At 49.5% G+C, this 13772-nt stretch overlaps 1 protein-coding gene across 2 annotated transcripts in view; it reads right to left on the bottom strand.

The window, feature by feature from the left end:
- Positions 1-396: 396 nt before the first annotated feature.
- The window catches only part of SAMD13 (sterile alpha motif domain containing 13), a 49059-nt gene continuing 35683 nt past the window's right edge, over positions 397-13772 (bottom strand). For both annotated transcript variants that reach the window (XM_063938968.1, XM_063938969.1), the window contains exons 3-4: positions 13314-13425; positions 397-5748 (exon numbers count right to left, since the gene is read on the bottom strand). In XM_063938968.1, coding sequence (XP_063795038.1) covers positions 5605-5748; positions 13314-13425 — 256 coding nt within the window. In that variant the 3' untranslated portion in view covers positions 397-5604. The remainder of the gene's footprint in view (positions 5749-13313; positions 13426-13772) is intronic.

Below are 13772 nucleotides of genomic sequence, written 5' to 3' on the forward strand. Positions count from 1 at the left end.
TCCGCAGTTTTCACGCCGGTTATTTGCAATGGTCCAGTCACGATACAACGTCACTGCAGCAGCACGCGGACAGGTCACACACTGCGCTGTGTCAGAAATTGCCACCCTTGTCCCGAAAGCCGATAATCATCCCTTTCTGCAACTCTGATAAATCGCCCCTTTTACCCATGACAGCAACGAGTGATGTGCGTGCATTCGGCCTATCACACACCTTATATACCCACCACGCCAGCGCAGAACACGTGACGTACTTAATGGTCTACACGCTGCCGATGTCACATGTAGGGGGCGGTGATAATAGCGCGACTCCCCCGTGTATTTTGTGCAGTGAGCAGGTGATGTCATGAGCAGACAGTATCTCCAGGAAGCTGGAACCAGGGACCACAGTACAAGGCGTTGATGCCATAATATACATTTATTCCGCAGCAATAACAGGATCCTATCACTTCTATGTAATAAAATACATTTATTTCTTGTGAGGTTTCAGCACCAGGAATATTGAAGCACCATTATCAGGGAAGTTACGGGGTCCCATGTATCGGCTGATTGTCACTGGAATAGTTCTGGTTACGTCTGCTCTCTCTCTGTATTAACGCTCTCACCGGACCACGTGCCTCGTTCAGCCTTCACCCACGAGCCTGGCACTAATGCCAGCGTGTGCTCACAATGGAAGACAACCCACTGACTCCGTCGCATTCTCCTGCGGTGTGCGCCAAGTGCATGGAACAGACGACAGAAAAACCGCACACGGCCCCATCTGCAAATGCCAGTGGCCACAGGGTCAGTGTCCCATTTACTTGTGGTACAAAATGTTACAAGCGGATGTTGATGCCGTGGGCAAAGGCCCGTACATGAATGGAGCACTAAGCGCAGAGAATAGTTTGCGCTCAGCGGCACAACAGTCGGTACGATGGGAGCATTAATATATATTTCTGTCTGCTATTAATAGCGCTTTTAGGCCTTAGGTCCATTTTAGGTTTAAAGGTCGTACAATAAAGGTACCGGATCTACAAGTCTTATCTCGCACCAGACCCGCCGTGTGTCGCTGTATAAAATCATCTGTACAAAATCAGAAATAGCGCTGGAAAACGTCTTACGTAAAACTCCGCAAAGCCGGGAGACCCGCGGGTAACACAGACACAGAACACCAGCAAGAGACGGCGGGCAGAACATTCATCACGTGAATTCTGCCTTCCAGGAGCGCAGGAAGCAGAGCATTCTGCTATAATAATAATAATAATATAATAACTTTGCTGCCAGTCCCCCCCCCCCCAAAAAAAAACAATAAGAAAAACTCAGAGCAAATTCCAGAGGCTTATTCAGTAAAGCAGAGCAATTAGCAGCACGCGCGGAGGGAGCGCATAACACGCGCGGAGGGAGCGCACAACACGCGCGGAGGGAGCGCGCATGTATAGTAAGCTATCATACAAAGCCATTTTATAGGTAACATGTACTAAACTGTAATTGGAGGAAACATGGACACGAGAAATCGCCCACAGCATACATACAGGTATGCAAGATATGGTATATCAGTGTCCGCAGGTGCCCGCTCTACCCCTGGGGCATCAGTAAGATGTGACCCACACACAGCATACATACAGGTATGTAATATATTGTATATTAGTGTCCGCAGGTGCCCGCTCTACCCCTGGGGCATCAGTAAGATGTGACCCACACACAGCATACATACAGGTATGTAAGATATGGTATATCAGTGTCCACAGGTGCCCGCTCTACCCCTGGGGCATCAGTAAGATGTGACCCACACACAGCATACATACAGGTATGTAAGATATGGTATATCAGTGTCCGCAGGTGCCCGCTCTACCCCTGGGGCATCAGTAAGATGTGACCCACACACAGCATACATACAGGTATGTAATATATGGTATATCAGGGTCCGCAGGTGCCCGCTCTACCCCTGGGGCATCGGTAAGATGTGACCCACACACAGCATACATACAGGTATGTAAGATATGGTATATCAGTGTCCGCAGGTGCCCGCTCTACCCCTGGGGCATCAGTAAGATGTGACCCACACACAGCATACATACAGGTATGTAAGATATGGTATATCAGTGTCCGCAGGTGCCCGCTCTACCCCTGGGGCATCAGTAAGATGTGACCCACACACAGCATACATACAGGTATGTAAGATATGGTATATCAGTGTCCGCAGGTGCCCGCTCTACCCCTGGGGCATCAGTAAGATGTGACCCACACACAGCATACATACAGGTATGTAAGATATGGTATATCAGGGTCCGCAGGTGCCCGCTCTACCCCTGGGGCATCAGTAAGACGTGACCCACACACAGCATACATACAGGTATGTAAGATATGGTATATCAGTGTCCGCAGGTGCCCGCTCTACCCCTGGGGCATCAGTAAGATGTGACCAACACACAGCATACATACAGGTATGCAAGATATGGTTTATCAGTGTCCGCAGGTGCCCGCTCTACCCCTGGGGCATCAGTAAGATGTGACCAACACACAGCATACATACAGGTATGTAAGATATGGTTTATCAGTGTCCGCAGGTGCCCGCTCTACCCCTGGGGCATCAGTAAGATGTGACCCACACACAGCATACATACAGGTATGTAAGATATGGTATATCAGGGTCCGCAGGTGCCCGCTCTACCCCTGGGGCATCAGTAAGATGTGACCCACACATAGCATACATACAGGTATGTAAGATATGGTATATCAGGGTCCGCAGGTGCCCGCTCTACCCCTGGGGCATCAGTAAGATGTGACCCACACATAGCATACATACAGGTATGTAAGATATGATATATCAGGGTCCGCAGGTGCCCGCTCTACCCCTGGGGCATCAGTAAGATGTGACCCACACACAGATATGTAAGATATGGTATATCTGTGTCCGCAGGTGCCCGCTCTACCCCTGAGGCATCAGTAAGATGTGACCCACACACAGCATACATACAGGTATGTAAGATATGGTATATCAGGGTCCGCAGGTGCCCGCTCTACCCCTAGGGCATCAGGAAGATGTGACCCACACACAGGGAGGTTCTGCTCACAGGCTGTGGAGACATCTGCGCTGTAATGAGAACACGGTGGCAGGAGCCCGCGCTTAGCCTGCGTTCCCGTCATACATGGGGGGGCTAGGGCCTCCTATTTGCTGCGGCGGCCATCTGCACTATATTATAAAATAAGCCTTTTAGAAAATGAATTACTGAGAGACCAGAGACCTACCATCCATCAGTTCCCAGCTTATAGATCCCCGATAGCAGATCTGAGAGCGCCCGGTGCCTACGCGCTGTACAGAGACGCGCATGTCGGGCCACAAGTCCAGCCTCTTACGTAGAAACTGCACCATACTATACATTGCGCTCCAAGCTGCAGACGTATTACACACCTTTATTACGCAGAGAATACGTAATGATTCACTCCAGTCCCTGTGCAGAGGAGCTTACAGTCTAATCCCTTACCACACACCAATAAGGGGACCAGTTCCTGCTCTGTAATATATATCCTCATGAACACAAAATGGCGCCGGGTGCTCCCGCTGTACAATAAGCATGTGAGTAATATTTAGATTGTCAGTTCTCCAGCACATTAGCCGGATACCCTAGAAATAAAACAGGCCGACGCAACTGCCGGGAGGCGCCGGCCGAAGACTCCCACTACAAAGTGTTTCTTAGATTTTTTTGGGGGAAAAATATATCTATATTTAGCATTACACAGGAGAGAATCGTCTCACACGCTGCAAAAATACCTGTCTCTCGCTGAAGGCCCAGAATACGTTCACACCTGTATTTATACCTCCTATCAACACAAACACAATAGGGTGCAGCGCTCGGCTGATCGGTAGAGGCAGCCATTGGGCGGGCTAAAGCAGTACCACGAGAGTGCAGCCTATCGGTTCGCTGAAAACCAATGGCACGGATTGGCCAGATATTGCCTGAGCTCACAAAATGGCCGCCTCAGCTATGAGACAAGCAGGAAATAATGTCTAAGTTTACGCCCTTAGTAAAAAATGAACTACAAAATGTTCTGTGTGCCACACGATTGTCTTCCTGAAAGTCCTTAGAGAGCAAAGTGTAATTATAGCTGGAAGAAAATATGTACAAAGTCTGCAATATTAGATCAACTGAAACTGCGCCTTCAGGAATGTCCGCACAGAGGCGCGTTGCACGCACCAAGAGCCGACGCGCTCCTACACTTAACCAAAACACCTCACGAAATGTTCTGTTTGGACGTAGCCTTGAGAGATTCTGGTCTGCCAGTAAGGAAGTCCTATATTGGAAGTGCGACGGTCACAGCGTAACCTGTCACGCAATGCGCTCGTTCAGTGTGCCGTCTGTGTAGGTCATGCCCCACAATTCCTTGTGTTGCAATGCAGTGTCCCTTAATTAGACTGGTGCACCGCTTTTGAGAAATGGAACCAATAGTAAAACACTCGGCTTTAGTACAGAGGTCTGGATGGAATTACGGTCACCTCCGGACACTAGAGTCAGCCATATTGTGTATTGTTTCAATCAGACGATTTGCTAGGAGCTAGCGACATCACCGGGCCAATATAACGCCCAATAATTCTAGAGACACAAGGCACTTTGTGCTGAATATGGTGCACCCACAAATGGTTTCCTCCACGGTCTGTTGCTGGGCACTATTAAAGCTCTATAGTACAGTAACGCCTGCATTTAATTGATGCAATCTAATACTTAGGGTACACGGTACTCAATCTGAGGGGGGCAAGGTTTGTTGTCTACCAATTGCCCCACCATTCCATTTGCCCCTATTTTACAATAACTGACATTCCCGGTTCATTTGCCTGTGGGACAAGTTCCAAGTCATTGCAGCTGTTCCGTTCATTGGGCCTAATTCAGACCTGGTCACACGAAGGCTACTTTTTGCACTGTTGCGACCAGGTAATCGCCGCCTACAGGGGAGGGGGTAATCGCTGTGCAGGGGTGCGATCGGCTGTGCAGAGAGGTTTGTGCAGTCTCTGCACAGCCCAGGATTTACTCAGCCGCTGCGACGATCCGGGATGTTGCGGACGTCAGGAACCCTCCCTGGAAACGGCCGGTCACGCCTGAGTTTTTCCGGACACTCCCAGAAAACGGTGAGTTGCCGCCCACGAACGCCGCCTTCCTGTCAATCTTCTTGCGATCGCTTTCTTCGTTCGTTTCGTCGCTGCCCGGCGACGGCGGCCGATGCACCTGCGCATTGCGGGTCACAAGCATGCGCAGTACAGAGCCGATCGCACGGCTGTGAAAAAATGCAGCGTGCGATCGGGTCTGAATGAGGCCCATTATACTCAGAAGTAACGTGAATCCGGAAACAGGCAGATTCCCTGGAAATGGCTGTGCGCACATCTCTAAAAATATTTTTTTTATGTACATAACGACTGAGTTCTCTGTCTTTCCTGCAAATCACAACATACAGAAGAGTCCTGTCCTCTTGCTATTGGGTAACGCACGGCCCGGAGAGCGTCCAGCAGGTCGCCGTGTTCCGTCCCTCGGTCGGCGTAGAGTTTATATTTGGCTTGGATTGTCTGACGATTCGGCTTAGTGGCGATCAAACAAAATAAATGCGTTGCGGCCACATAAGGAACATTTCCTCCCTGCGTTACGGAGAGCCGCTCTTCAGGTGCTGCGTCTGCAGCGCTTTCACGTGATACTCGTAGATCTTCAGCGCGGGGCCCAGCTTTAGTGACAGTCCGGTTAGTACATCGTTCCGGGTCATAAGCAGAAGAGATTTTCCATCAATTTCCTGATAATGATAATGAAGAGACGGAGAGAGAGGGGTCAGTGTTTTCTGCAGAGCGACACATGGTGATAATCAGAGTATTACACTCCCGCTGCAGATTATTTACACCTAATGATTCTGTTCTACTCAACATTAATCAGTAACGAATCGTCTGTTGAAATTATGTTACATTTGCTAACAAGGCTCAAATTCTGCTCCTGGGGTCCACATTTGGCCCCTTATTTAATCCAACCCCACCTGTCCCAGCAACCACACTTCCCGGAATTTGATTGCAAGCTCTTTTGAACGGGACTTTACCTCCTGTTTGGTGCCATTGTGTCAGGATTCCCTTAGTGTAAAACACAGCATAATAATAATAATAATAATAAATAGGTTTTTAATACCTGCCAGTAAATCCTTTTCTCTTAGTCCGTAGAGGATGCTGAGGACTCCAAAAGGACCATAGGGTATAGATGGGATCCGCAGGAGACATGGGCACTTTAAGACTTTAATGGGTGTGAACTGGCTCCTCCCTCTATGCCCCTCCTCCAGACCTCAGTTATAGGAACTGTGCCCAGAGGAGACGGACATTTCGAGGAAAAGGATTTTTTTAAACTAAGGGTGAGACACATACCAGCCCACACCATACACACCGTACAACGTGGCATTTAACTAAAACCAGGTAACAGTGTGAACCAAAGAGATCAGCAACAGGCTGACCCTTACCAAACACAACCTTTGTGTAACAAAAGCAATAACCATTAACAAGTACTGCAGAAAAAAGTCCGCACTGGGACAGGCACCCAGCATCCTCTACGGACTAAGAGAAAAGGATTTACCGGTAGTTATTACAATCCTATTTTCTCCTACGTCCTAGAGGATGCTGGGGACTCCAAAAGGACCATGGGGTCTATACCAAAGCTCCAGACCGGGCGGGAGAGTGCGGATGACTCTGCAGCACCGATTTAGCAAGCATGAGGTCCTCATCAGCCAGGGTATCAAACTTGTAGAATTTTGCAAAAGTGTTTGAACCCGACCAAGTAGCTGCTCGGCAAAGTTGTAACGCAGAGACACCCCGGGCAGCCACCCAAGACGAGCCCACCCTCCTAGTGGAATGGGCCTTCACCGATTTCAGTAACGGCAATCCAGACGTATAATGAGCGTGCTGTATCGTATTACAGATCCAGCGTGCAATAGTCTGCTTAGAAGCAGGAGCCCCAACCTTGTTGGAAGCATACAGGAAAAACAGCGCCTCTGTTTTCCTAATACGAGCCGTTCTGGCTACATAAATTTTCAAAGCTCTGACCACATCGAGAGACTTTGACTCAGCCAAGGCTTCAGTAGCCACAGGTACCACAATAGGTTGGTTCATGTGAAACGAAGAAACCACCTTTGGGAGAAATTGTTGACGAGTCCTCAACTCCGCTCTATCTACATGGAAAACCAAGTAGGGGCTTTTGTGAGACAAAGCCGCCAACTCTGACACCCGCCTTGCGGACGCCAAGGCCAATAGCATGACCACTTTCAAAGTCAGAAATTTCAACTCAACCTTTTGTAAAGGTTCAAACCAATGTGACGCTAGGAACTGTAACACCACGTTAAGGTCTCATGGTGCCACCGGGGGCACAAATGGAGGCTGGATGTGCAGCACGCCCTTCACGAAAGTCTGTACTTCTGGAAGTGAGGCCAATTCCTTTTGAAAGAAAATAGATAAGGCCGAGATCTGCACTTTAATGGAGCCTAAGTTAAGACCCGCTTCCACACCAGCTTGCAAAAAAATGGAGAAAACGACTCAGCTGAAATTCTTCTGTAGGCGCCTTCTTGGATTCGCACCAAGACTCATATTTTCTCCAAATACGGTGGTAATGCTTCGCCGTTACCTCCTTTCTAGCTTTCAGTTGAGTGGGGATGACCTCTCCGGGAATACCCTTTCGAGCTAGGATTTGGCGTTCAACCGCCATGCCGTCAAACGCAACCGTGGTAAGTCTTGGAACACGCACGGCCCCTGCTGTAATAGATCCTCTCTTAGAGGAAGAGGCCAGGGATCTCCTATGAGCAATTCCTGAAGATCCGGATACCAGACCCTCCGTGGCCAATCTGGAACAACGAGTATCGCCTGAACCCTTGTTCTTCTTATGATCCTTATCACCTTTGGGATGAGAGGAAGTGGAGGGAATACATAGACCGACTGAAACACCCACGGTGTCACTAGAGCGTCCACAGCTACTGCCTGAGGGTCCCTCGACTTGGAACAATGGGGGTAATTCTGAGTTGACCGCAGCAGGAACTTTGTTAGCAGTTGGGCAAAACCATGTGAACTGCAGGGGAGGCAAATATAACATGTGCAGAGAGAGTTAGATTTGGGTGTGGTGAGTTCAATCTGCAATCTAAATTGCAGTGTAAAAATAAAGCAGCCAGTATTTACCCTGCACAGAAACAAAATAACCCACCCAAATCTAACTCTCTCTGCAAATGTTATATTTGCCCGTCCTGCAGTGCACATGGTTTTGCCCAACTGCTAAAAAATTTCCTGCTGCAATCAACTTGGAATTACCCCCAACATGCCTGAAGCTTCTTGTTGAGGAGAGACGCCATCATGTCTATTTGAGGAATTCCCCAACGACCTGTCACTTCTGCAAAGACCTCTTGATGAAGACCCCACTCTCCTGGATGGAGATCGTGTCTGCTGAGGAAATCTGCTTCCCAGTTGTCCATGCCTGGAATGAAGACCGCTGACAGAGCGCTTGCATGTTTTTCCGCCAAGCGAAGAATCTTTGTGGCCTCCGCCATCGCCGCTCTGCTCCTTGTTCCGCCTTGGCGGTTTATGTGCGCCACCGCTGTTATGTTGTCCGACTGAATCAGGACGGGTAGGCCGCGCAGCAGATGTTCCCCTTGTAGAAGGCCGTTGTAGATGGCCCTTAATTCCAGAATGTTTATGCTTTTTGGCTTGACCATTTTCCCTCGAAATTTACCCCCTGTGTGACTGCTCCCCAACCTCGGAGACTCGCATTCGTGGTCACCAAGATCCAATCTTGGATCCCGAACCTGCGACCCTCTAGAAGGTGAGAAAGTTGGAGCCACCACAGGAGAGAAATCCTGGCCCTGGGGGACAGGCTTATCTTCCAGTGCATGTGTAGATGGGACCCGGACCACTTGTTCAACAGGTCCCACTGAAAAGTTCTTGCATGGAACCTGCCAAACGGAATGGCTTCGTAGGCTGCCACTATTTTCCCCAGCACTCGATGAATCGACACTCTTGCCGGTTTCAGAAGCTGCTTGACCATGTTCTGGATTTCCAGAGCTTTTTCCAATGGGAGAAAAATTCTCTGTAGTTTCGTGTCCAGAATCATGGCCAAAAACGACAGTCGTGTTGTCGGAATCAACTGCGACTTTGTCAAATTTAGGAGCCAGCCATGTTGTTGCAGAACTGTCAGGGAGAGCGCAACGTTTTTTAGCAACTGCTCCTGTGATCTCGCCTTTATCAGGAGATCGTCCAAGTACGGGATAATTGTGACCCCTTGCTTGCGCAAGAGTATCATCATTTCCACCATTACCTTGGTGAAAATCTTTGGAGCCGTGGAAAGACCATACGGCAACGTCTGAAATTGGTAGTGACAATCCTGAACAGCGAACCTCAGAAACGCCTGATGTGGAGGATATATGGGGACATGTAGGTAAGCATCCTTTATGTCGACTGACACCATAAAATCCCCCCTCCCACCCCCCTCCAGACTGGATATCACTGCTCGGAGAGATTCCATCTTGAATTTTAATCTTTTTAAATACAGATTGAGGGATTTTAAGTTCCGAATCGGTCTGACCGAGCCATCCGGTTTCGGAACCACGAACAGGGTTGAATAAAACCCTTCCCCCCGCTGTAACGGGGGTACCGCGACAAGGACTTGCTGCCGACACAGCTTTTGTATTGCCGCACACACTACCTCACTTTCTGGAAGAGAACCTGACAAGGCCGATTTGAAAAATCGGTGCGGAGGCATGTCTTGAAACTCCAGTTTGTATCCTTGGGTCACAATTTCCAGCACCCAAGGATCCAGGCCCGAGTGAACCCAGACCTGACTGAAGAGCTGAAGACGCGCCCCCACCGGTGCGGACTCCCGCAGCGGAGCCCCAGCGTCATGCGGTGGATTTGGCAGAAGCCGGGGAGGACTTTTGCTCCTGGGAGCTTGCCACAGCCGGCGATCTTTTTCCTTTTCCCTTACCTCTAGCAGCAAGGAAAGAGGACCCTCGTCCTTTCCTGAATTTATGAGACCGAAAGGACTGCATCTGGTATTGAGGGGTTTTCTTTTGCTGTGGAGGGACAAAAGGCAAAAAGGACGACTTACCCGCAGTAGCTGTAGATACCAGGTCCGCGAGGCCTTCACCAAACAAAACTTCACCTTTGAAGGGCAGAGCCTCCATAGCCTTTTTAGAATCAGCATCACCATTCCATTGATGCATCCACAACGCCCTCCTAGCCGAGATTACCATGGCATTGGCCCTTGAAGCCAAGAGGCCAATATCTCTTGCAGCGTCCTTTAGATAGACTGCAGCGTCCCTGATGTGACATAAATAGATTTCAAGGTAGTTTCCTGCTTACGATCGGCAGGATCTTTAAGTGCTGCCGTGTCCGGGGACGGTAGCGCCACCTTCTTGGACAAACGCGCCAGGGCTTTGTCCACCGTAGGGGAGGATTCCCCCGTAACCTATCCCCCGAGGGAAATGGATACGCCATAGAAATCCTCCTGGGAATCAGTAGTCTCTTGTCAGGAGATTACCAAGCTTCTTCAAAAAGAGCGTTCAGTTCATGAGAGGGAGGAAACGTTACCTCAGGTTTCTTTCCCTTAAACATACAGACCCTTGTCTCAGGGACAGTGGGGTCTTCTGTGATATGTAACACATCTTTAATTGCCACAATCATGTACTGAATACTCTTAGCCACTTTAGGATGTAACTTGGCATCATTATAGTCTACACTGGAGTCGGAATCCGTGTCGGTATCTGTGTCTGCTATCTGGATAAATGAACGTTTCTGGGACCTTGAGGGGGTCTGAGCTTGTGACAAAACATCTCCCATGGATTGTCTCCATGCTTGGTTCTGAGCCTCAGATTTGTCCAACCTCTTGTGCAACAAAGCCACACTCTACCCAATCAGCAGTGCCGACGGAGTCACTCCCTCATTCTGTTTAGCCCCCACCACAGCCTCCTCCTGGGAAGAGCATTCGGCCTCAGACATGTCGACACCCGCGTACCGACACCCACAAACACACTGGGCTATAGGGGACAGACCCACAGTAAGGCCCTTCAGAGAGACAGAGAGGGAGTTTGCCAGCTCACACCCAGCGCCTCACCGGTCTGGAAGAATTAAATAATGCCCCAGACCTATAAGCGCTTTTATATAATAGTAATCAACACCAAATTGCTGTGCCCCCCCCCCCCCCCTTGTGTTTTTGCACCCTGTTACTGTGACAGCAGTGAAGGGCTGGGAGCAGTGCCTCTGCAGCAAGCTGTGGAGATAAAATGGCGCTGGTTAGAGCTGGAGGACGAAGCCCCGCCCCCTCAATGGCGCGCTTGTGTCCCGCTTTTCTTTATACTGGCGGGGGTCTGTATACAGTGCCTATGCAATGGATACCAACTTGCCAGTCTCAGTAGAGGTTTTATTGCTGCCCAGGGCGCCCCCCCTGCGCCCTGCACCCATGTAGTGCCTTGTGTGTGTGGGAGCAATGGCGCCTTGTGCGGTACCTCAAGGAAGAACTGAAGTCTTCTGCCGCCTCTGAAGTCTTCTTGCTTCTGCTACTCACCCGGATTCTTACTTCAGGCTCTGTGAGGGGGATGGCGGCGCGGCTCCGGGAACAAACAGCTAGGCGTACCAAGTGATCAGACCCTCTGGAGCTAATGGTGTCCAGTAGCCTAAGAAGCAGAGCCCTTGAACTCACAGAAGTAGGTCTGCTTCTCTCCCCTCAGCCCCACGAAGCAGGGAGACTGTTGCCAGCAGTGCACCCTGAAAATAATAAACCTAACAAAAGTATTTTTTAGAGAAACTCTGTAGAGCTCCCCTAGTGTGTGACCAGTCTCCTCTGGGCACAGAATCTAACTGAGGTCTGGAGGAGGGGTATAGAGGGAGGAGCCAGTTCATGCCCATTAAAGTCTTAAAGTGCCCATGTCTCCTGCGGATCCCGTCTATACCCCATGGTCCTTTTGGAGTCCCCAGCATCCTCTTGGACGTAGGAGAAATAATAATAGTTAATGGGATGAGAGCGCCCTCTGTGGTAGAAATAACCTATAGTATAATCAGGAGGAATATTCTGGTGTCCGGTGATCTTTGCACGGAGTAAACGAGACGCGGACACCCACTAGGTGCTGGTGACAGTCACACAGGAAACATATTCAGACGTAATGTAAATAAACGTTCTATGACAGTAAGTCTGCTGGCCGTGATACATCGGGATATGAGAATCAGCTCCTACAAACATGTTATTTGTATTAAAAGCCAAGTACGTTCCCCCTAGACTAAATGTAACTGGCGCTTGCTGGGAGGCTGGCCTGCATCACGGCTCGTGGCGATCAGAGGCTGGAGGGTACAGGCGGCTTTACCTGATCCATCCAATCACACACATCCTATACCTCCATGTTCAAGCTGGGGAACCAGGACAAAGCACTCGCAACACACTGGACCTCCCCCAAAAGACCACCCATCATTTGTCACACGCACCATTCCCGGCCGCTTTGATATACCTGTTATACCAAATCAGGAGAGAGCCCCCGGAATTGGGACTGTTCTGTCTAAATGGGGACAGTATGATGTCCTTCCATCCTTCCCCACCTGTGAGACATGGACAGAGCTGTAGGGTGGCTGAATGCGGCAGGATCGTGCAAATGGCGGGGAGGAGGCTGCGCCAATCTGCCTGTCATTAGAGGGAGGAAAGTGGGGACACAAGAAACCCCTCCAAACATAAGCACAGGTCACTATAATCTGTGCAGTGTGCGGTAGGCGTCTCCCCACGATAGTGTCAGCCCCAGCTGGGGCAGTCCTGAGCGTTACGGTTTTTCATTGCCAGCCGAGGCTGAGAGGTCCAGGGAGCAGTTATTGATTTAGGGGAGGAAGGGGGTCCTCACGCATCTTTAAATTTTTTTTTCTACTTTCTGTTATTTGAATCCTAACAAAGCCTGCAGATCATAGTGATCGGTGCCGTGCTTCCCCCAAAGTCGCCGGCCGCAGGCACGACTGCTGTTTGTGTGGGTTTTCCATCGTTTCTTGGTCAGTTTTAAAACCAAACATTAGTAAATCTGCGGATCCTATTCTTCTCTATGTGAAAAAATCCAATTGTTGGTCCGATGTTCCAAAGTCGGATTTTTGGTCATTTTGCCTTAAGTCAATGGTCGGTTTGCAAAACCAACAGTACAGCGACAAAAACCCCAAACCCGACTTTTAGTAAATATCCCCCATAGAGAGAAATAAGCATGAGTAGAGACGATACAACACAGTGCCCTCTAGTGGCTGTGCCGCAGCACTGAGCACATTCGTCTGTCTGCATGAGAAAATAAACCAAGATTTTGCAGGAAGGCCTTTCCGGTCTACCGTCTACACGTACCTGATCCTTAAACGCGCTGGCTTGTTCTTCAAACCCGGCAGCTTTGAAGTAATTGACCACGTCATCCACAGCCCAGTGCGCAGGGTCCGGCGGCCGTCCATTCTCTACGGATCTGGAGCAGACACAAGCAGAGGACAGTCAGGATCTGGGTCCCAGCGAACAGATCACTCTATATTATATGTTATTATTTTACAAGTAATATTCTCTATCTGCGTATTAATACACAGCCCGTACATACAATCAGTAACAACGTTTATACAGTATACCCACAATGCACTCTGCCCTCCCACAACGAGCCGGCGTTTCGTTATGGCCGATATGACACTATTGGTTGAGGCCATCTCATTTATCAGTCGGCGTATCTGAGAGAACGGAGCCAGTGATTTCATTGTGGCATTTAATAGGATTTTAATTACCTACCAGTAAATCCTTTTCTCGTAGTCCGTAGAGGATGCTGGG

Source organism: Pseudophryne corroboree, chromosome 9 (genome assembly GCF_028390025.1).
Source record: "Pseudophryne corroboree isolate aPseCor3 chromosome 9, aPseCor3.hap2, whole genome shotgun sequence".
NCBI lineage: Eukaryota > Metazoa > Chordata > Amphibia > Anura > Myobatrachidae > Pseudophryne > Pseudophryne corroboree.